The sequence below is a fragment of the Parasteatoda tepidariorum genome, chromosome 6 (assembly GCF_043381705.1).
Source record: "Parasteatoda tepidariorum isolate YZ-2023 chromosome 6, CAS_Ptep_4.0, whole genome shotgun sequence".
Classification (NCBI taxonomy): Eukaryota; Metazoa; Arthropoda; class Arachnida; order Araneae; family Theridiidae; genus Parasteatoda; species Parasteatoda tepidariorum.
The window spans coordinates 53,516,842-53,542,409 of record NC_092209.1 but is presented as its reverse complement, the minus strand read 5'-3'; the positions used below and the strand labels follow the sequence as shown (position 1 = coordinate 53,542,409).

Here is a 25,568-nt window from a genome sequence, read left to right as displayed (position 1 = left end):
AATAATCTTATCTTTTTTTTATAAGTTCGTTAAGCAGTTATCAGAATTTGACTAGGAAATTGTGTCTGTCTCTAATATCAATAAATATGTCATGAAACTGTTTGTATTGCTTTGACAGTAGCCAAAATCGATAATTTTTCAGGAAGCGAGTAGCTCGTAAATATATGAAGCAGACTTCGTCAGATAATCTCGTTATTTTCTTCTCAATTTTTAATTTGGCGATTGAATATGTCAACAAACTGCTTTATGTTATCAGCTTGCGCTTGGTTCTGTCTTTTTGTTTGATTTTCCTTTTACTTCAAGAAATTAATGATTTACTAAGATTGTGGAATTAATTAATTTCTTAATTAAAATCTAAAATGCGTGTTATTTGCTACTGCTTTACTTTTCATTCTTATCCTATTAAATTGTTGCTATGGTATAGTGTGGAAGTCTCTGAATTTCTTGGAAGAGGCCGCATTCCAAAATTATTTCGATTTTTATGTATATTAAGATTTTTTAGGCCCCTGGGATTTGCATACTTTTATCATGGGCGATTTTTATAAAATACGTTCGTTAAAATTGTATGAAACTCATTTTGTAAGATTTCCTATGCTACCCCTGTAGCAAACATTGTGTCGGTAAGTTTTTAAATCTGAACATAGCTCGAAATGCTTTTTTTCGAAAATGAACACAGCGAAAATTCTGAATTTGTCGTAACTGCCGAAAACCTTTTTTTTACGATCCACAAGTAAAGTTAAAATGAAAAGAAAAAGTGGTTCGCGATTTAAGCTGAGTTAAGAACCACTGTGCAAAAGAAAATAATAAAGATCATTTTAACTTATTTCTTTCCGAGAAAAAAATGTGAATGCACATTATTTTTTTGGTACCATAACATGAGACAGATAACAATAGTCTTGAGCTTCTGCATGGATTTGTGGAAAGAGAAAAATAGCTCTTTCCTCAAATTTCTCATGGATTTGTGGAAACTTGATTTTATTTTATTTTTTTACTTCGTGGATAGTTTTTCGAAAAATAGAAAGGCGAGGAGAGACAAACCCTACTTTTCTTTATTTGCAATTGTTTTAGAAAAAAAAAGTGAAAATTACTGTTACCTGATATTGGTAACCTCACTTGTTGCAATGCGTAAATTTGCAGAATTTTCTTGAAATTGCTTTCTAAGAAGCAATTGCTAACTTTAAGGCTTTATTGAAAATCCATAATTTGCGTATTTTCGCTAACGCGTCTTTTAAATTTTTAACGTGTTAGTGATATTTTATTCGCTTTGTAGATTCTATATAAACTTCAAACGATTTACTAAGATTTTTCATTTATTTTTAGAATTTAGTCCTTGTTTATGTGCGTTTTTTTTCTTTCCTATGCCTTTTTTTGGGAGTGTCTCTAATTCGTTTAAATCTGCAAGCTAAACAAACAAAAAAAAAATTATTTTTCAGCTATTATTATTAATCATTATTATTAATAATATTTTTGATCTCAAAATTTCTTAAGTGATTTTTCTACTTGTCAAAATATCCCGTTATTATTAAAGAACTGACCTCGAAACCACTAAGTATAGACGTAAGTGCAGTGTGAGACAGATTACTATTGTGTTATGTCTAAGTCAGGAACCAGTTATGTCTAAGTTAGTATGTTATGTTATATCAGAGAAAGTGCCACTTTCTACAATGCATGCCACTTACAACTTTTCCATCATATTAAAAAATATTAAAAGGTATAAAATTAAATTTATAAGTTCATTCTGGAATTTTTTCTCAAATAGCACACTTTTTACCCCCCATGTAAATTTGGGAAGTGTGATTTTTTATACATATCTAGTAAATAAAACATAAATACTAACTTGAGTTTTATGTTATTGTATTTCATTGTATCATTTTAAAAACTTTTGTGTATCATTTTTAAAAGTTCAATCCATCAGGTTATGTATAAAATAAAAGTGAATAAATTGAAACATTCTTAAACAGTCAGAACGTAATTTGGTTTTTAATTAGTAATTTAACCTAATCTTGTAATAGGATTAGTTCGGTTGGTGTTGTTTCTATAGACATGTGGACTTGACAAGATCGCCAGCCATTGACCTTTAAGAATTAAGTCAGAAAGGAGCGCCTTTCGCCTCCAAGAGAGCACCGCTTACGTGAACGTGCTACTTAGGTCAACCCCTCATCAGATAGATGGCAGCACCACTCTCTCGTGAGGCAACTTCCACAATTTAGACATAGATATGAAGGGGAAGAAAATTTTCTATCACATGATTTTCGATATCACAAATTTTACGAGAACATATATTGCGTGTACAAACTCGGTAGGACTTTGCGACTTTGAAAATCGAACCCTGGCCCCTCCGAACTGAAGTTCGATGCTCTAACCACTGGGGTTAAACGGCAGAGGGTTAGTTTCTGAAGAGACTAACAAATTCAGATATTTTAGGTGTTTATTAATCTTAAACGATACTTACATTTTATTATGTCATAATATAAAACCTATATTTACAAACATATGTTGAACCAAACATGTAACAATATGTGGCCTTCTGTGGCATGTAAATTTGGAAAAATCCTTCTTGGTACAAAATTTTTATAATTAGGATCACTTTTAGTTTAAATAAGATCATTATATTTACTTTTCAATGTTATGAGGTGTCTCACTTTCCGGTGCTGTTTTATTTAATTGTGTACAAGTAGAGTTTTTACCTCATTATTTATTTATCACTTAGGAATTTTATTAGTATTACATATCTCTTAGTAATTTTCCAATAAATCTTTGCCCGACACAGTTAAAATTCTGAAGTGCCACATTATGGTATGCTAGCCACATGTTAGCAAGTTGTCTTATATCACTTTTTGGATCCGATTATTTCATACTAGAAATTGTAATAATTCTCATAACTTTACATGAATAAATTAATCTTAAACGACTGCGGAATTGAACCTTTTTAACAAGTCTATAAGTTGCTATTTTATTCGGTTGTTTTCATTCTCTTCGTCTGTCTAGTTCCTAATATTCGAGAACTATTTTTTTTTTATTTTACATTTTCCTTAACTGTTCTTGAGTTTTGCCGTTGATATTCGGTTTTCTTTGAGTAAATTATTGTTAAAAATTTGATGTAAATAAAGATTAGTTGTTAAATAAATATTATAATTATCATTTTGTTTATTCGATGTATGTTTTTCGTAATAGGCGGAAAACGTCAAATTTATATTTCGGAAAGGTTTTATTGATTTGCTGCTTTGACGTTAAATATTATTACACTTTTTATTAATGTTGAAGGTCATGTAAGTGTCAGTTTATTTTATGTCTGTAATGAATTTGTTATTTATGATGAATGAATGTATGTCATTCGGTTTTTTTTAGAAAATATTGGTAGTATTACAATTTTAGATGTACTTGTATGTTAAAAAATGTCTGTGTAGAACATGTATTAAAATTAGCTTATAAGCATGGAAATATTGTACAATACTTGACAAGTCCTGAGAATTCAAGGACTAATAAATTGAAGTATAAGTTAACTGCCTTCAACTTTCGCTTTAAAAGATGTTTGCAAATGTCAAAAAATATCTCATTTTATTATTTAAGAGTAGATGGTTAAAAATCTGGCAGTTAAAATTATTGCGACAAGTAACGGTTCATAGAATCGTTTGTACTAAATTTTTATTTTTCACGCTTTTTATTGTTTAGTTTTTAAAAATAAAATAATGATAGAATAAAATAATAAGATAGATTTATTTTAAAATAAAAGGAAAAATGAATTTAGAGACATTTTACTTCAATCGATTTTATTCCATTTTATTTTCTCTATCCAGCGGAAGTTCTGAAAGATGTAATTTTAAAGGTATTAAGTAATTTTGGTTTTAAACTGCAGACGATTATTCGTCCAGTTGTTGTGTAATTTTTAAATTGCTGAAAATCGTCTGTTTTCTATTAACAATAATGTTAAATTAACAGCCGTGTTTTCTTTTACTTACATAAAAAATTTTATACGAAATTCTTGCAACATATTTTACGATAAACTTTATAAAAGAAATGAACATATCAGGAAAATTTACCGAAACTCAATATTTTAGTTCTTTCTCTTTCGTGTGAAACCATTGAAATTTTTTTTTTCCCTTTAAGTAATGATTGTTTCTTGTGTTGAATTGTGTTGTTGATCTGATTTGGTTTGAACTCATCTTTCGTGCTCTTAAGCGTGCGTATAATTCATATTGCTTATGTAGATTTTGGGAAATATTTAAGTCCAATGACTCGAACTCTTCATCCGAAATATTCCTCTTCTTAATTTTAGACAATAGCTTTCTTTTTCATGACTTATTTTCTTCTAATATTCAGCTTGGTTGACCAAGTTCAAACAATGTGTTGATAAAACGTATTTTCAGAGACATTGTTTAACAGAAAATATATTTATCGCTTCCTATTTTCTATTATTAATTTTATTCCAGACTGATTCTTTCTACGGGAATTATTATTATTTTTTTTTAAATTTAAATCTTAGATTTATATTAGAATATTTTTTTTGTTGTTCTTAACTGTATGTTTATAATGATGGATGAGCAAAAAAAAAAAAAAATGATTAAGTGATTTAGATTAGGGTCGTTGGTATTTTCTTGCATTAGTATTGGTATTTTCTTGATTGTTACAGAGCTGGCTATTTATTATAAATCAATGTAATGTTATATTTTACACTATTTTTAAAACTAGCAAAAAAATCTTCAACATTTTAAATTAACCAAAGAAACTAATTAGGACTAAAACTTAAATATATTATTATTTAATTTAAAATTTAGCGTGTTTAAAAAGTATATTAGTTAAAAACCAAGTTGTCACGTTGTGAAGCTGCAGCCTGTTGGTTCGTCATCCCATGATCAAAGAATATGTAGGTATGAATAATTTTTTCCGAAATATTTTTCTAATTATTGTGACCCTAGAAGTTTTAAGAAATCTTTTAGAGATCATATTACCGCCACTGATTATTTACCATTAACATCTGTAAAGCTAGTTTGGCCATTGCCACGCCCTTCTTGTAAATTATAAAATAATGTAAAAAGAAATTATTTTCTCATCGAAAATTTATATTTCTCCCGATTCTGGGAATTCTTTCAGGGATTTTATTACCGCCTCTGGTTATTTAAAACTAGACTATAAGTAAAAGATCTGGATGTAAAATCAGTCTACTATATAACCAATTAAAATAAATAAATAAAAACTACGTGTTTTCAATTTGAAAATTATGCAACGCTGGGAAATAACTAAACTGCCCGGCAAATATGTTCTTCTCATTGGCACCACAGCCCAGGATGGACCTTGGCCTTCTCAACAAGCCTATGCCAAGACATTCTTCCCTTAACCAAGGTTCTCCAGTTTATTATCTTTAAAACTTGTAGGTCCTTTTCAAGGCAGTCTAAAAATCTTAGGTTTGGTCGTCCTCTTTTTCTTGTACCTGTTGGCCTGGGACAGAAATTTTTTTTGGTTGTCCTGCTATCCTCCATTCTTATAATGTGGCCTGCCCATTTAATCCTTTGAATTTTGATAAATTTATATGTTACTGAACTGTTACTTACTGCAAATATGTTACTGAAATTATAAGTAATATATAGTAATTTCAGCGAAAAAAAAAAGCTTTTATTTTTATATTAAGAGCAATTTTTCATAACCAGAAGCCAATCCAAAGAGTTATTAAAATTTTAAATGTTTGCCTACTATCTTATCTTATCATATTATCACGATATCAAAGTAATGCAAATAAATACTGGAAAATATAACAATACAGGAGTTTTAAACTATTCCACACCTTATCACCAAGTGATCAAGATAAGAAGTGATATACTTTTGTTACAATTCCAATTCCGATAATTCCATTATATAACTTTCTTTTACTTTTGATTACTTTCCAAATCTTGATGAAATGATATCTAATAATGATGAACAGATAAATGTGTCAACCGATGTCGAATTCTGTGAAGGTAGTTAATCTATCTAGATCATAACACAGACCTTTAAGGCTTTATTGGTTTGATAAAAAAAAAAGTTTCTTGAGTCAGTTCAGCTGGAGTGAGAGCAGTATCATTAAAAAGATTATTAAGAGGGGATAAAAATATCTTCGACTTTTAGTTTTCCCCATTTCGATATTTTATTCAAGCCATGCTTTATTTCTTCATTTACATATTCACCTTTTACCCATAAATCGTTTGCTTTTTATTTAAAATCGTTTTTTAAACTATTTTACCTTATGATGATGTTATGATTGTCTACAATTTAACATTATTTAAATCTGATTTTTTTAAAAAAAATAAAACATTTGATATGTATATGCAAGGGTGCCACTCTTCAGTCCTGGGGACTGAAATCAGTCTTGAGAAAAAATCAGTAGTCTAAATTTCATCAACTAATATTTATTTTCCATTTGTTATTTTTAAAATTAAAATGTTCTTTTTCCCTTAAAAATTTAGTAAACAATTTTCTGTAAAAATATAATGCATTTTAATGTAAACATTGTTATTTTTCATAATTATTGCAAAGTGATCAAGTAGATTTCTTTTTTTTTTAAATAAAATACTTGATATTTGTAAATATTTTTTGTAATTTCTTTGTAATAAAATTTATTTAATCTGTTTTAATTTTATTTTTTTCAATTTTTTTAAAAAAAAATTACGCATTAGTAAATTAAAGAGGATAATCACTATTTAACAACTATTATTGAGTTTGCTAATTGGTGCAACATATTTTTGATCTGCAGTTTTAACTATGTGAAATCATATCAAATTTTTGATTAAATTTTGGTTTTTACTTATCGAACAACATAAATTTAACTGTCTTTCTCTTCACCTACGAAAGTTTGTAAAAATTGCAAAAATATTTTATCATGATCAAACTAACTTAATGAAAATCATGGGGCAGAACGGCTTATGTCCATTTTTCACAAAACTGGCCATTGGATCGTAATATGCCACATTATTAGCATTACTAAGTTGTGACTAATCAATAACCAGAAAATCGGTTCTCTCTGAGAGTTATTACATAGTGAAGATCGGCAGTGCTGGGGAAAAAGATATTCCTGTCCCCGAATTCGTTTGTTAGTTACTGTGCGAATTGCTTGAGTAAATTCGCACACAATACTGTGCGAATTACTTGAGTAACAGCTTCTGTGCAAAAAGCTGTTACTGTGCAAATTCGTTTATTTATTTATTTTATTTATTTTTTTTAAAAAATTTTATTGAATCTCAAAATCAGCTATCGTGGACGCAACTGTTCTTTCTTCTTGATCTTGCAAATGTTAATTTATAATTTTTTTAAAATAAATATTGTTGTTTTATCAATTCATATGAGACTGTCATCCTGTTATTATCTTGTATTTTTAAACAGTTCATTAAAATATTTGCTTATGTGCAGAATGCGTTATGTAATTACGTAATTAATGCGTTATGTAATAACTGCGTTATGTAATTTGAATAAAAAGACACATTTTTTTAAAAAAATTATTTCGCTTTTCAAGGTTTCCCACATAAAACATATTCATTATAAAAACACTCACGAAAGATTTAAAATTTCTAAGAAACGGGATTTTCTTGTATTATTAAAGTCTAATACCAATAATTTGTTTCTGAATTAAAAGCATATGTCGTTGATGCCGTGCCAAAAAACAAGTATCGGTCAATTTTTAAAGTGGCAGATAATTTTTGTTTTTAATTTTTTTTGTTGAAAAAAATATCTTTTAAGTTGAATTTGTAACAGATAGAGCTGGGTTAATAACATTAAAAGCGTGTAGAGTTTTCTAAGGAAACCGCAAGAAAGTGAAATGTGATTATTATAAACACTGTTTAGTTTCGTTCGACAGTCAAACGGACTGTGATGTTTTTAATCCTGCCTCTTTGCAATTCCTGCTAATATGAATTTGGCATTTTGACTTTCAATTCTCAGCCTATGTGAACCGTAGTATACTAAATTCAACTTTTTTTAAAAGATTATTATTCTGCCAACTGGTGTTACTTATATAATTACTAAAAGTGGTACTTTTATATATTTTTTTTGCCAAGTATTTTTTTGTTAGCTTATCTCATAAAATTGAACACCATTTAAATTATCGACAGTCAAACGGACTGTGATGTTTTTAATCCTGCCTCTTTGCAATTCCTGCTAATATGAATTTGGCATTTTGACTTTCAATTCTCAGCCTATGTGAACCGTAGTATACTAAATTCAACTTTTTTTAAAAGATTATTATTCTGCCAACTGGTGTTACTTATATAATTACTAAAAGTGGTACTTTTATATATTTTTTTTGCCAAGTATTTTTTTGTTAGCTTATCTCATAAAATTGAACACCATTTAAATTATCGACAGTCAAACGGACTGTGATGTTTTTAATCCTGCCTCTTTGCAATTCCTGCTAATATGAATTTGGCATTTTGACTTTCAATTCTCAGCCTATGTGAACCGTAGTATACTAAATTCAACTTTTTTTAAAAGATTATTATTCTGCCAACTGGTGTTACTTATATAATTACTAAAAGTGGTACTTTTATATATTTTTTTTGCCAAGTATTTTTTTGTTAGCTTATCTCATAAAATTGAACACCATTTAAATTATCGACAGTCAAACGGACTGTGATGTTTTTAATCCTGCCTCTTTGCAATTCCTGCTAATATGAATTTGGCATTTTGACTTTCAATTCTCAGCCTATGTGAACCGTAGTATACTAAATTCAACTTTTTTTAAAAGATTATTATTCTGCCAACTGGTGTTACTTATATAATTACTAAAAGTGGTACTTTTATATATTTTTTTTGCCAAGTATTTTTTTGTTAGCTTATCTCATAAAATTGAACACCATTTAAATTATTTTGGTTTATCATTGCTGAAGTATTTAAATATCTGTAATTAGATATTTTAATAAAATAATTTGTGAGTCAAATATATGTATTTCTTTTATTTGTCTTGTTACTACTCAAATTTTTGTTTAGTATGGTTGTATTTGCGGTACGCCAATCAAATCGATGATTGTGTTTGCAAACATAATTATCGAATGAAGAAAAAGTTTGATTTTTTTTCATTTGCAATTATCCAAGTTATTATTATTTTTTCAAGTTTAGGAATTTATTAAGAATTAAAACATTTTAACATATTTAATTGTTTTAGACTAAAATTTGTATCAAACAATATTTGTTAAAGCTGATGGTGTCTCACACGCTTGCATGGCTTTAAACAATCAGTGTTACCCATAATCTACAATTTACTTCTTTTAAAACTGTATCAAAGTCAGTTTTGTGTACATTTTAACTACTGTTAAGTTTATTCTAAGTTTAAAAAAAAAACAGTTTAAAAAAAAAAATAATAATTAACCCGGGTGGGTTTTGTTGAGCTTTTCTGGGTTTTTTAAGATATCTAATTTAACACTTTTTAGATTTAATTTTTAATTCAAAAGAGAACAATTATAATAAAAAGAAAATTTTTAAGCAAAAATAATGATTAAATTATGTAGTACCATCTTTTCATGCTGGTATTAATTAATAAAAGACTCTTAAATTAATTCATTCCTTGAGTAAAAATAAAATCATAATATTGGGATCAGAGAACTATGCTGTTTTCTGTTTTATTCATTTATTTTTAAAAATTCATCATAAGTTATAGCTTCATTTTTTGGTTATAAAGTAAGCCTTTTACAGGCTAACTAACCACAGAACTACTGTTTATTTAACAATTTTCTTAGCAGTTTTAGGAATTACTCTTTAAACTATGTATTTGTAGTTAGTTTTGATCTGAAAATTCGAGAATCAATATATTTAAGATATAAATCTATTTCACTTTTATTTTATTCTTTATTAATCTATTTTGATTATGTTTATAAGAGCCAAAAAAAGAAGAAAAAAAAAGCGTTTGAGCCCGGTTTTTATAGTTTTTTTTAGGTTTGTGGGTGGGTCAAGAACCCTAAATTCATTACTTATTATTTAATTATTTATTATATTATTATTTATCTTTTTTGCTCACACAAATAGAGCGGCTCTTTAAACTAAGTATTTATAGTTAGTTTTGATTTGAAAATTCCAGAATTAATACATTTAAGATATAAATCTATTTCTCTTTTATTTTATTCTTTATTAATCTAATTTGATTATGTTTATAAAAAACCGAATAGAAAAAAAAAGCGTTTGAGCCCGGTTTTTATTGGTTTTTTTAAGGTTTGTGTGTGGGTCAAAAACCCTGAATTTATTACTTATTATTTATTATATTATTATCCATCTTTTTTGCTCACACAAATAGCTTGATTTTTCTGAACGAAAAATTTAGTGTATGAATTGTTGGTCTTTGATTATTGCATTGAATTCTATTATGTTAAATATATTTTATTTGTACATTGAATTAAATTTGCTTTTATATTTTTCAGTTTTCTTGACATTTGTGAATTGCTATAGTATGAAATGGGTTACTCGAATACAAGATAGTTTTGCGTTTGCTAAAATATTAGCTCTTCTAGTGATTATTTGTGCCGGAATGTACTACTTAATATTTGGTAACATGAATTTTTTAATTATTATTACTTGTAATTCTTGTCATGCATTGTTTGTTGTTTTTAATACTAAAAGCTTAGATTTTTAGGATTTGCATAATTACTTGAAACAACACAACAAGGAATAAATTTTTATTCTTTTTAGTCACGCTTATTTTTATAAAAAAAAAAGTTTACCCTGATTGCTGTATCGTTTTTTACCTATTATTATTTACCGTTATATAAGAAATTATTATATACCGTTATTTACCATTATACCGATCATGGGCTACAATAGTGAAACAACTCAAAAAACACGAGTTTTGAACTAAGAACAGTTGTAAGTAGGAAAATACACATTCTTTCAGCAGCAATACTTGCACAACTCATAATTCAACTTGAAGGTAATCTTCGTTTAAGCAAACGAAAGCATTTCTTATACATTTTGCTTAGCAATAAAAACTTTAAACCCTTTATCTCAAAACTTGATTTTTTGAGTTGTGCCGCTATTGAAGCCCATGAGGGATCTAAGAAAATAATTAATATAAAATTTTATAATATCGTTTTAAAGTATCATGTTGAAGGGCATGCACTTACCAATGAAGTTCAATAAATTTGATTGAATTACTTCTTTGTTTATTATTATGCTAATTATTTAGTCCACCAATACTTCATACTTTCTGGCTAATAATACTTAATACATCTTAGTTAATAATACTTAGTACTTCTGATTTATACTTTAAGTAATAAAAATGTTGATGCAAATGATGGCAGATTAATAATAAATACCTATAACTACACAATAAAAAAAGATGTTTGGACTTTTAAAATTTTTTCGGTCTTTAACATTAAAGTTTTTTGGGCATGTAAAGTCTGAATAAAACTAATCACTGTAAACTAACATGCCTGGATGGGCATGTAAAAATTTTTAAACTTTTGTGTCCTGCTGGGAAATAACTATATAATGCTTAATTTTAAATTTTGATGAAAACTTGATTTTTTGTGATTGTGATATTTTTTTTTAAATTATTTTTTGACTTATGATATTATAACTTGTGATATTTTTTATTTTTTGTTGTTTCTCCTTTGAAATTCTTTTAGCTCATAAGTGTTTGAATTTTTTAATAATTTATGCTGCTTATAAACTCTTTCAGTTCAACTACCTTATAAATATTTTATTGTCATCTGCAGAGAAAAGAAAAACATTTTCGGTTTTAGAGCAAAAACTTCAAGTAATGTTAGCATTGTTTTAAAGACCTCATATTCTTCATTTAGATCTTTCAACATAAATTACAAAAATTAATGTTGATTTTTCTCATTTTGTAATATAATATAATTTCAAATAATGTATAAAAACAGGTTTATTTTTTACATACTATTATTTTTATTTGTAAAAATTTACTTTTCAATTTTTGTCCCCTGAAATCCAGATGTATATTGTTCTTTGCTTTTTATATATATACATAAAAAAACATGGTAAAATGGGCAATTGTGATAATAATCTTTAATTCAAAGTGTTATAACTTGGATATTCTTATAAAAGTTTAATTATTAACTAAAGGAAATTGCATCAAAAATATATTTGTATTAAAGCTAAAATAAAAATGATATGATGCACATTTAATTCCCCTCCCCCCCCCCCAAAAAAAAGACTGTTAGCATGCTTTGAGTCGGAATGGCTCAAATATACGTAGACATTATTTTAAATTTAAGTCAATGTATTATATCTATCATATTTTTTATGTACTCTTTTAATTTTTAGGCAGTACAAAAAATCTTTCAAATGTTATGGAAGATACTTCCTGGAATTTTTCTGATCTTTCTTTGGCTGTTTATTCAGGAATGTTTTCTTTTTCTGGATGGTAATTAAGATCTTTTATTTCTTTTTTATTGTTTTCTTTTAAAAACTAGTGTTAATTTCATTCATAAAATCTAAAGAAATCGATGCGTAAATATTAAAAGCAACTTTTTATTATTTGTTTATTATTATTTATTATAATTATTATTTATTATAATTATTATTTATTATAATTATTATTTGTTATTATTATTTATTTTGAAATATATTATTAAAATGTTGAGAAAACTATTAGTATGATGACTAAAAAATATTTTTTTTGTGTTAAATATAAATATATTGTTGAAAAGTTGATTATATGTTTTATTACTATACTTTGGTCGGGGGAAATAATGAATTAATAAGTTTCAAACATGATTTTTGGCGAATGCGGGGTTTATTATGTAAAATCAGAGTTTAGATCATATAAATCAGATGTTTAAAAGAAAACTTTTATTAAGTATAATTGACTTAAGTTTTGTTATTTTCTGTTACAAAATTTTATTAATTTTTGTTAATTATGTTTTTAAATGTTTCTTTTGAGGTATACTGTTTTATTTGATAAAGTTTAAATATTTATTTTAACCATTATTTTCTGCCAGTTTCAATTAAATATATATTTTCTTTGTTTATTTATTGTATATGTGATTAGCCATTGCTAGTCAGGGAAGACGAAATGAATAAATGAATAATAATTTGAAATGAATAAAATTGCTTTTATTTCTCAGATTTATTTATTTTTGAGTTATACAATTTTAACATTTTATAAAATTTAAGTATCAAGCTATTTTAACTAATAATTTTTACCAGTTATTATTAAATATTCATTTCATTGTTTTTTCAAATATATATGTAGCTAAGAACTGCTAGTTGAAGGTGCATATTTACTTGAGATTTATAGATTTTTTTACGTAATATTTCTTTGTTGTGCTATTTATGTTTTATTATAATGATTATTTACATTGAGTAATTAAAATAGTATACAATATTTAAGATGAAAGGATCAATGATTTTTAATATGTAATTGTAATAAATGTGTACATTAAATTATACATCGAATTGAGGGAAAAGATAAATGCAAATAAGTGAATTGTGAAAATGATAGGAAATACAATCTGATGCTGATTACATAAAGCATAATCTTATGTGAGTCGTTTAACATACTCTGACACCAATGAAATATTGTGTTGCAGGTAACTTTTTTATTAGCAAGTCCTATTACTGAACATGGTTGCTTCGAAATTTCAAATATTAAATTGTATGTATTGACGAGGCTTTTTTTTCGTTGTTGCTTTAACAACTTTCAACTTTCACATATAAATTTTGACCAGTTGAAGTTTAAGGCAAAAAATATTTTTTCTTGAGTTAACATATATATATATACACAATCTTACATGAGCAAAATATTAGATGACAGAACCTCACCCTAACTAATACTTTTTTTAACAGTCCTCATTTTTCTAACTCTTTCCTAAGTATAATAACTCAAAGAATTTTAAATAAATTTTGTTAACTTAGCATTTTTTTTTTTTTTTTTTTTTTTTTTTTTTTTTTTTTTTTTTTTTTTTTTNTTTTTTTTTTTTTGCTTGGGGCAACCTACACAATTTTATTTTCATTAAATTTTATTCAAATTTTGGCCAATTACAGTTTAAAGCATACCATTGGTTCCTACTTGTAGGATTTTTGATTTATAATTTTTCGTTTCAAACAGGAAAAGAAAAAAAAAGGTGTTAAAGTGGTAAAACTTTTCATTCAGGCTGATGTCAGATTGATACAAAATAAATTAAAGCCAGTATGAAACCTAATTGTTGAACCAATTTGCAAGAAAATGATAAATAAAAAAAAATCTTAGATAATGCTTATTGACTGCAGTGGATTTAACCTTGTTTTCAGGCATAGTTTTGTGCTTGTAATATCATTCTTACTTATTACAAAATCTTTTGAAAAAGAAAAAATTTAAATTTTGATTACCTTCATTTTTAAATTATAGCTCCCCGACTCTACAACTTTTGCTTAAAAAAAGTGAGAAAAGAACAGTTTTTAAATTTATTTTTAAAGAAAAGAAATGTTTTTGCAGTAATAGTTCACAATTGGGGTCCCCTCTCATTTTTAGCGTTTTGCAAATAAACAAATATATATGTAAATAGACCAAGAACCGGTTACATAAAGGCAAACAAAAGTTATGCTGACCCGAAGGTGACGTCAGTGAAGGCAAAGACCAGAAATGGGGTTAATGCCAAACCAAGGGAGTCCCAGATTCTACTCTATCGTTTTTGCTTATTTATTTATAAATGAAAAGCATTAATTTTTAATTTACTAAGTTGTCAAAAGTTTTGTAATGGTTGTTATTTACTTGTGTTTTTGTTTTTAGGAATGCACTTAATTTTGTAACAGAAGAAATGAAAAACCCTGTAAGGTAATATATTTCCTTTTTTAGTTTAGTTAACAATCATTTTAATTTATTATTCCCTTTATTAACTAAAATAAATGTGCTTTTTTTAAAAAGAAAGTTATTGAATCTTTAGCCTCATATTTTTCGTAACATCTATAAAATTATTTTTTGATTTTTCAGAGATTTACCTCGAGCAATTTACATATCTATTCCACTAGTTTCTGTGATCTACCTTATGACAAATGTGGCCTATTTTTCTGTTTTGACAAAAGAAGAAATACTTGCTTCTAGTGCCACTGCTGGGGTATTTATTTCACTTCTGTTTGTTTTACTTTTATTCTTTATTCCTTGATTGGTTATTGTACAGGGTTAGTGTGCAAGAATGATCATATATGTAGTTTAGTGTTATATATACATATACAAAGTAGTTATATTTACAAAACTACTACGCATACACAGTTGTTTATTTTTGTGCTAATGTTAAATTCATTTGTTAATGAAATCCTCTGTCAAGTTAAATTACAGTTCTTCATTAAATTAAAAATTATAATCAAATTATTGGATAACAAGAGTAAAATTATTGTGCAATAATAGCAGTAATTATCCTTAGCAGCTAAAAGTTGTTGCTACATAAACTGCCCTAAAAATCGCTTCAAAAAACTCAACACCCAATTATTCTTACTTCAATTAAATAGTTTTTTTGACTCAAGTCTTTGATAACTATTTAGTTTTCTGTATTTTTTTCTTTTCAAATGTGTCATTCAGTAGTTCAGTTGAGTGTTTTTTGTATTATATTTGTCTAAGCCAATTTTGTGTTTGTATATATCTATATATATGTTACGGCCAAAGCCTGAAGTCGGACAGATCGCGAATTAGCCAAGAAAGCTGTAAATTGGCTGGCCAAAGTCCGAAATTTTCTTGATTGCATTTAAAACAAAGTAAAAACTTGTCTATTTTTTATATTTTTAAATTAGAAGATTTACATTTTTAAATTAAAAAGGAAAACAAAATTGGCAATATTAGCAAATAAACTTTTTAATAAAACAATTAAATAGACAATTTAATAATGATTATTAAATTAATGATTATTTAATAGACAATTTAAAAACTTCTATTTTTTATATTTTTAAATTAGAAGATTTGTAAGAATTATTTATATAATTATAGAAGGCCGCCAAAGTAAAATGTTCACTGATCGTTTAAATTATTTCACACTTTAGCTGGCCACTTCGTGATCTGGCCGGCCAATCCCCGAAATCAAGAAAATTTCAGGCTTTGGCCGTAACATGTACACATATTGAAAACTATAATTAAATTATTGGGTAAAAAGAGTAAAAGTATTGTGTGATAATAGCAGTAATTATCTTAAACAGATAAAAGTTGTTGTCATAGACTGCCGTATACTATATATACTCTTATATTGATAAAAGCATGTATTTTTGCTGGTTTTTTTCTTGTTTAAACTTAAAGGTTAAATATTTGTGAAACTATTTTAAAAGGATTTTAATAAATTAAAATATCAAATGTATGAAGCAGTTACATTTGTAATTTGATTTCATTTTTTTTCTTTGTAAAGTAACAATAAATTTTAAAAGTAGGCCAATTAACTTAAAAGTATTACCTTGAGGGGGAGGAACCCTGTCATATTAAGTTGAGGACAACTATGACAAAATCAAGCAACATTTATTACCAACTGAAACATAACAATAAGATAAAAACAGAAAAGTAAAAGTTAAGTATGAGTGTGCACAGAGCAATGTTCGAAGCTTTTTAAATATTGAAGAAAGGTACAAGTTTGCCGATCCTGTGTACGTCATCCAGCTGATTCCTTTGGCGACTACGCACCATGCCTGGTGCTGCAACCTAAAAGACCTTTTAAACCAATTTAAATTTTAAAAACTCTAATTAAAAGATTATAAGTCTAAGTCTTTTGCTGAGAATTACACCAGCCACAGTTTTATGCTTTTTAAAATATGTTTGGGATAAAAATAATAAATAAAAAAAAACGTTAGTTTAAACAACAGTTTGTTTCGGAAAACTTCAAAAAATGTAAGTAAAAAATGTTTAAATTACTAAGCGAAAAATTCAGGTTAAAACTTAATTTATTTTTAAAAATCGGGGTTACCTTAAAAATACTGAGATTTTCTCCTCTAAGATACCTTCCGACTCCAAGGAGTGTTACACACAATCATGCATGTGTATTAAAATTGTTGAATAGTTATTTGTTTTGTATTGTATCAATGTACGTACATATCAAATTTCATTAAAACTGCTCCGGTAGTTCTAGAGATAATAGACCAAGTTTGCAAATTCTCTTAACTTCTTACACCAGTGTGTTTTAAGTTTTATATTATCATAAAACTTGAATTTCATTAGTTTTATTCATTATTATATTTTAAAATTTTTTTTTTTTTAAATGTTATGTTTGTTTCTATAGGCTTTTGGTGATAAAATATTAGGAGTAATGTCTTGGATTATGCCTTTATGTGTCGCATTATCTACATTTGGTGGCCTCAATGGGGGTATATTTTCATCATCAAGGTATATCAATTTGCATATGTGTATGAATATGTGACTTTTTCCCATTTAAATATCAGTGAAACAAAAAAAAAAGTAGGGTTTTCTTGTATAATACACTTCTGTACTAACGCAGAGATGATTGTGCTCCAGAAAAAATCCGGATTTCCGGATTTTTCGCTAACCGATCACACTTATATATAAAAACTCTTGTATATTTTATTTAAAAATATTAGTACTAGAATTTATACTTGCCATTTCTTTCATTTGTAATGGCATTTGTTTCATTTCTGGCAGAATAATAAATGTGATTAGAGATAAAAATGAACTTATACATAATTATTCATTTAAATTAGGCTGCATATGATTTATTTAATACTTCATGTTTTGAAATTATCAATGATTTAAAATTATAAAGACATAAATTTTTTTGAAATGCGTCATAAAGGATTTTACTCGAGAAATTTTCAGGATTTTCAAGTTGGTAACAACAAGTAACGTAACATGCTAAGTTTTAATTTTTTTACTATACACTATTGTCAAATATATTAAGTATTTAACAATCTATGACTAAGATTAACCAAAGATGTTAAACTATGTTTTAGTGGTACAACGAATTTCTTTTTAATTTTTATTAAGCATTTTAAAATTTTTTTGAAAAAATTTTACAATTGTTATCAATATATTTTAGCATTATGCTATTGTTCACTACTTTAATTTATAAGAGTGTTTCAGATGCTGATAACATTTATGTATGAATTTTTACTTCTTTTGTATTTGAATCTTTTGCCATTTTAATCTTTAAATGGTTAAGATAAGAAGGGGGAATTTCTCCCTAACTTCCTTAAATTTCTTAATTCTACTTTTTTTCCAAATTCATTAAAATGTATTAAAAAGTCAAATTTAGTGAAAGTGTATATCAATGTATGTAATCTAACAAATAATAAATGTCATTAATTTTGTCTCCAATATTGTAATATAAGGGCAAGAGTAAGTTTAATATTAATTTTTTTTTTTTAATTTTAACTAGCAGAAGTACAAGTTTCTGTATTTCTAAACACCTTTATATCTAAGACCATAAGCTCTTCTATTTTAAACATTTTCTAACTTATCCTTTTACTGTAAACCTAATATTCTTGAGGTATTCTTTTCTTTTCTAAGTTTATTGAACTATGTTTTTATTGATGCAATATCTATATTATTTTCCTTTCTCTTCAGATTTCTCATCTGAATTAATTCCAACCAAATTGGTATGTGCTCTGTTGTGCATCTGTGTTTCTTTATTGCTTTCTTTAGTTAGAGTAGTGTCATGTGCATGCTTTTTTTTCTTTGCTGTAATACTTTTAATTCGTCACACTCTTTTTCAATAAATGTTGCAGTTATACACGGCAAGGAAAAGCTCGGAAATAGTTTAAGAAATAAATTTAAGATCAAAAATAAATAAATCAACATCTGTAGTTTTCAGACTTGGATCATCCTGATCAGGATGAATCACTGATCATCCTGATCAAAGGGCACTCAGACTGATCCAGTTATCGAAAAATCTGGCTGAACGGACGATTGTAAAAACCACAATTAGAAAAAATTGTGATTTTATTTTAAAAAAAAATTTTTAAATCTTAAAATCAAATTTTCTTCCTTTTTTTCTTTTTACATTTACCAATCAAAATTCTGTAAAATGTATCAATAATGCTTAGTATTTTAAAAAATATGGCTAAAAAAATTCGAAATCTCTAATTAAATTGGTTAAAATTATTACAAAACTGATAACTAAATGACTAAAATTATAGGTATTTTTGTTCAAGCACAACACTGTCATGAGTTTGTAAAGACCTAAGTCCCATTTTGCCACTTAGATATAAAATGCAGATCAAATTTAAACTTATATTGATCAAGAAACATTAAAAATAAATAAAAAAATTGAATTGCTCTTGAGCGAAAAGTTTTCCTTCATTATTTTTTTCTTCTCAAACTGCATGTTTCGTAAGCTTTAAAAGTACCTGTATTTAATTATTAATAGCAAATTATTTTATAAACAACTTATGAAGATTATAGTTTAAAAGTCATCTTAAGCCACATCACTTTTATCTTTATTATTTTTATCACCAAATAATTATTTACATTCATTCCTCTCTCATTATTTCTATTGATAAAACCTTCAATGTCATTGAAAATTTTAAAAATAACATAAAATAAGTGATTTATATCAATGATTTAAAAAAAAATAAATTAAGTGAATTATCTTGCTAACTCTAATTTCTCGTCCCTCTTTTTTTCATACTAATGATTTGAATTTGCATTTTGCTCTTGTTTGCAATACTGTTGTTTTCTTTTGCAAACAGTGCCAATTGAACTCATTTTAATCACCTTTATTCACCTTTTAATCACCTTTAACACTTCATTGTAACTTCCTATTCCCATCAAAATTTGAAATTCCAAAATCAATTTATCTGTATTTTTATTTGATGGCAATTATTATATTCCTTGGAGTCTCCTTTGAAGAACGCAAAGTTTCAAAAGAAAGGAATTTTTCTAGAGCATTCATTTTAGCGAATCTGAAGATAAAGAATGATTTCTTGAAAAAAACATTTTTGGAGAGGGTGGGAAAAAATGCATGATCCTTATTCTTGATTGGTCTGATTAATATTAATTGGACAATTCAGTTAATCGCATACCCGATAGAGACGCTCTACTGCAATGTTTAGAAATTTTGAGTTGGATCTCGGGCGCATTGGGATTTGCCTTATTTTTAACTTTGATTTTTCAAACCAGGGGTCTGTTTAGAATAAATTTGGGTTCGTTAACGGACCCTTCACGAAATATCTTTTCATAAAAACAGGCCCTTGACAAAATATTTTAACTTAAAAACGGACCCTTCACAAAATAATTTATCTTTTAATCGGACTCTTCACAAATTTGTTTATCTTCATTATTGTTTTGTTAATCGAATAAACCCTTCCCAGGAAGGGTGGGGGAGAAAGACAAATGTAAACGAACTAAATTTTGTCTTCGGCAGACGCTTCTTCCTTTATTCGTCCGAAATGAATATTCTGCATTCAGCAGTATAGGCTAAATACCAAATATTTATATGTTGCATTGCTAATTTAGTAGCTGCAATTGCTGTTTATTTTTTAAAATTTTTATTTTTTTAATTAGAATTTTACAGTGTTGAGCATAATTTTGTATGTCTTTACAATTTAAAAACTCCTTGAAAAAGTTTTTTTGCAATAACAGACCCTATTTGCACAAATTCACAAAAGCGGACCCTGGTTGAAGGAATGTGACTTAACGTTTATTTTATGTTCACAAATTACGAGTAATTTTTTCACAATTTTACAAAAGCGGACCTTTCACAAAATGTCTGGACAGACCCCTGCAAACAGAATGATTCTTAGATGCATGATAAGATAACCTTTAATTTGTTATACCTAAATGATTTATATTTTGGGTATGGTGCTAATTCAAGCTTTTAATTAGTATGATGTTTAATACATCGTAACTTTTTTTTTGTGGCAAAAGTCTTAATATTGTAATGCAGGTGTAAGCCCCTTGCCTTTAAAATTTATATTTATTAAAGGTCTACTAATTCATATTTCTTTGAAATTGATTTATTGCACACAATTGCATATGAAATTTTTTTTTAATTTGAAAGTTGATGTTTTTTTCTTCATTTTTCTTTAAAGTTTCCATACTTTTTCTTCACACTGTATATAACTTGTAATCTTTTCTTTCAAAAGAAAATATTTTCTTTGTTTCTTAAATATCTGTATTACATTATCTCAGATCACTTGATTAATTACATGTTTGTGTTAGTAAGAGTTCAATTTCATAGGTTCGTTGATGTGTTATTATTATTTTACTTATTTATTTGTATCATAACCTTATTGTCAATCATTGAACAGAAAACCAACTGCATTATTTTCTTTTTCCACTTGATGTTTTTGCTTTCTAGCATATTTTACTTAATATATTTTCTCTTTTTTGTATCAATAGAAAAACTAAATTTTGTAAATAACATTAATATAAATGTCTAAGTATCTGTGCATGATTGTTGTTTTGAATATTTTGATTTTAATTATTTATTATACAATTTAATGTACATAGCTTGAATAAGTAAAATTACACTTAAAATATATCACTTTTGCATATTAAAAATCTTCCGTAATAAAATTAAAGATTGCATGAATGCAAATTTTGCTGTACTTAGCATTTAATTCTAACTGTATAACAAAAACTGTTTTAGATAGCCACAAATGTACATAATTTACTCATTTGAGGAACAACTTAGTACGCTCTGCAAACTAGATGCCCAATCAGTAAACTACAATACTAAATCTGGGTCTGTTTGAATGAAATCGACAATTATTGTCTTGTGGATTTCGACAATAATTGTTAGCAAACAAGTAATTAAGAAAATTTAAATAAGTATCAGTTTATATAACGTGGGCAGGAATTCAAGGGAAATGCCGATAGTAGCATGCAAAGATATTTCAGCAATGGATTGCTATGCAATTCTCAATCTTTATGATCCGCTCCAAGTTTATATACGAAGTTCCAGTACATCCTGTGCGCAAATTCTTTTTTATAATAAATATCAATGAAGTTTGCTTAAATTTTATAATAAAAATGAAATTGTGTTCTGTTGTTGTAGGTTGTTTTTTGTTGGAGCTCGTCAAGGTCACTTGCCTAGTATCGTATCCATGATAAATTTAAATCATTCCACACCTGCACCAAGTCTAATTTTTCTTGTAAGCATTTTGGCTATCTGTATCTATAATTATTTAAATTTTTGTATTTATATTTTTTCTTGTTTTCATGCATCTTTTTTCTTTATTTCTAGGCTATAATGACTATTTTATATTTATGGGTTGGAGGCATATATGTCTTGATCAATTTTACGTCATTTATTGAAGCTCTTTTTATTACTCTGACTATAGCTGCTCTACTTTATCTTCGTATACGCGCTCCAAAGATGGAACGACCTATTAAAGTATGCATTAAAAAGTTGTTTTTGTATTTTGTTTTCTTATTTTATTAATGATTATAAACCTGTGTAATTTAATTACCACCCTTGATGTACATTTTTTGGTAGTCTTACTAGAAAAGTCATTTAAATGTATGATGAATATGTCATGTTAATTTAAGTAAGCATGTGTGGGGGGGGGCGGAGTTATCGACAATGCCAACCTTCATCTATCAAAAGGTACTTCAAGATTGAATCAAGCTAGCATGTCTTATATACCAGTGAATTGATGTTTAATAATCGTAGTGGTAATTATGCCACAATACTCCCCCATCAGAATTTTATCAGGGATGGAATTCGATGAACGGATGCCACTAGCTGCATTTGTGAAAGACCGGGAGAGATGGATTAAGGTCACCGTGTTTTTGAGTGCTGAATGTGAGAGGTGTATTAACTTCACGGTCGTATTCGCTCCTATGTTGTCTTTAGCAGTCGAGTGCATGCAGGCTGACGTTGTGTATGATCGAGAAGAGACTGGGCAGCAACAGCGCAAGGAGGTGGATAATGTTGCAATCACAAGTAGCAAGTCAACTGTTCAATGTGAACCATCCATCAAAGTAGGCGTTACCAGATCGAAGTGGGCTTTACTATCAAGATAGGCGTGCTCGCATCACGTTCGAAGGTCACCAATGTGGGGAGAGAAGTTATCAACAATTCCAACCTTCATCTATCAAAAGGTACCTCAAGATTGAATCAAGTTAGCATGTCTTATATACTACTGAATTGATGTTTAATAATCGTAGTGGTAATTACGCCACACATGCACTGTTTTGTTGGATATTGCTATGCAGTAGACCAGTATTAATCGGAATCAGAAAAACCAGGATGACCATAAAAAAGAATTGCAGATTGTGGCTGTTAAAATGTATGGGAAGATAATATTCTTCTTAACCCTTCATTCCTTCCTTGAGTACAATCAACCAGTTTTGCTCATGTTCTGTATTGCAGTTCGCGCTTGACAAGGCAATATATGATTCTATGACTCAACCCCCATTGCACTATCAGTGTTGTACAGATTAAAATTTTCCACTTGCTTTACATTCTTTTCATAGTGTTATTATGTCAAAATAGAAAAGTCATTTTTAGTATAAATCAAAAGCTGAAAACATTTAAAAAAAATCAGAATATTGATGAACTCTTAAATCCTTATTGCATGAATGTGAGATTAGTGTTCAAACTGTGTGAGGCTTTATTAAAAGAAATTTATTGTATAATTGTATATTTATTGTATTTTTAGCTGTTGTATAAAAAAATTTTACGTTTCTATCATTTTTTCATCAAAATTTGTATGACTTGGATAATCTGGGACATTCACTTATTAGAGACAGAGCATTTTGGATCATCTCGGTTAAATGAGAGTCTATTGTCTCTTAATATCTAAAATCTTTTTAGAAAGAGGTTTTTTTATATAAATTTTTTTTCTCTCTCTTTCTTTTCTTTTCAATTATTAAAATAATTTTATGAAGTCCAAATTTTCTATGAAATAACTTAAATTTCTTTCCTTTACTTACATATTTTGTTTGTCGATAAGGAATAGCAAAAGGAAATTCAATATGAAAAGAATAAAATTCTAAGTAGTGCCAAATATTTTTTTTGTTTCCAAGGGCACATTAAAAGACAATTGAACATCAAAAAGATAACAATAAATCTATAAATAAGAGCGAGCAGTCCAGTAGCGTTCCCAGATAGATTTCCGAGGGAGAGCAGGGCACCTAGGTAGGTAAGACAAGTCCATTACCTCGTGGAGGTTACACAATGTACAAAAGGGATCATGAACCACATTGACGCGACATTGATTTTTTTTTCAGGCAATCGTGGCCAGTTATCAGACGAAACATGGCAACAGATTTCATCCTAAGCCACTGAGGGACATTGAGAATCTGTTTAAGCCATGGTTTATTGGAATTATGATTTTTGAGTTTCTCGTGAGAAGAGGGCCTGAAGATGTTCTTTATGTGACATTTGATATTATAGAAAGGGAGTCTGGAATTAGATCTCTCTAGGACAGGGGCTCCCTTTTTTGCCTGGAGATCGGCCGCCTTGTTTCCCTGGATTCCACACTGCCAAATATGATCTGTTGTGTAAAAAATATATTTTGAAAATTTCTGTTGCATAGGAACCATGATGAAAATTGAAGAATTTCCTTGAACAGCAGTATGTAACAACCAAATTGACCAAATAGAAACAGACTCTATAACCAGAAGTTGTTATTAGTGCTCTAAATATTATGTTATATATTACTTATGTTAATATATTTACGGTATTAGGTGAAATATTAGATAACCACGAAAATAATTTCTGTGGTATAAAATATTTACTGTGGTAAAATAAACCATATTATATTTTTAAATTATTATTTTTTTCTGGCTGACTAGATTATTATTTTTGGAGAAATGTGATATCTTAGTTTTTTTTTTCTATTTCAGTCAAAATAACAAATGATTTTTAGCTTTTAATTTTTGACTACTCAATTTTTAGGTTAACTACTCTTCCTTTTAAGATTCAGGTTTAATTTATTAAATTATTCAAAAAAAATATTTTCTTTTGCTAATTTTTAGTTTAATAATCCATTGATGTTGTAATAATACAAATTTTATTTTATAGGTATCGCTAGCTCTTCCAATTTGTTTTCTCTTTATTGGCATGTTCCTCGTGACGCTGCCATTTTTCAAAGAGACATTTTCCACTGTTGTTGCCTTGGTTATTACATTATCTGGAATTCCTACCTATGTAGTTTTTGTTCTATGGAAAAACAAGCCAAGATGGATTGTATCAATTTCTGGTATTTTTATTTTAAACGTCTTAATTTAATGGTTATAGTGCTTGCTTTGTGAGTTAAACACAACATACATGAAAATAAAATAACTGAATTTATATGAATGTTAGAAAGCATATAATTATGTGAACTTTCTCATTGTTCTCATTAAATTTTCATTAAATAAAACAACTTGTTATTGTTAGTAAGATAAAAGAGTATTATTTTCCGTTACATGCATTGTTTTTTTCTTCCTTCTATTATTTGATTTTATTTCTATAATATTTCCTTCTCTTAACAATAAAATTAGGAAGAAATAGAAAATAGAGCATAAGTGCAATACAGTGTAGTTAGAGGTTTGGTTCTAGTTAGTCAAGAAAAAATGGTATTTTTTTTGTGCCCAAATTCCCTTGAATCTAAAATATTTAATTATGTCTGATAAAAAACAAAATTTTAAAAAGTTTTAAGGCTTAAATTCACAGAGATGTATTTGCATTATTAAAGATTTTTCAAAGCATGATACTGCTAAATTGCATGCATTTTCGAATTTATACATTTTTACTTAATGACTG

At 27.4% G+C, this 25,568-nt stretch overlaps 1 protein-coding gene across 1 annotated transcript in view; it reads left to right on the top strand.

Annotated features, from left to right (window-relative positions):
• LOC107444086 (Y+L amino acid transporter 2) overlaps positions 1–25,568 on the top strand; it is a 52,048-nt gene that overhangs the window by 20,681 nt on the left and 5,799 nt on the right. The window contains exons 2-9 of the mRNA XM_016058167.3: positions 10,371–10,496; positions 12,235–12,334; positions 14,681–14,725; positions 14,882–15,005; positions 17,139–17,242; positions 21,870–21,966; positions 22,059–22,208; positions 24,846–25,023. Of these exons, the coding sequence (XP_015913653.1) occupies positions 10,371–10,496; positions 12,235–12,334; positions 14,681–14,725; positions 14,882–15,005; positions 17,139–17,242; positions 21,870–21,966; positions 22,059–22,208; positions 24,846–25,023 (924 nt within the window). The remainder of the gene's footprint in view (positions 1–10,370; positions 10,497–12,234; positions 12,335–14,680; positions 14,726–14,881; positions 15,006–17,138; positions 17,243–21,869; positions 21,967–22,058; positions 22,209–24,845; positions 25,024–25,568) is intronic.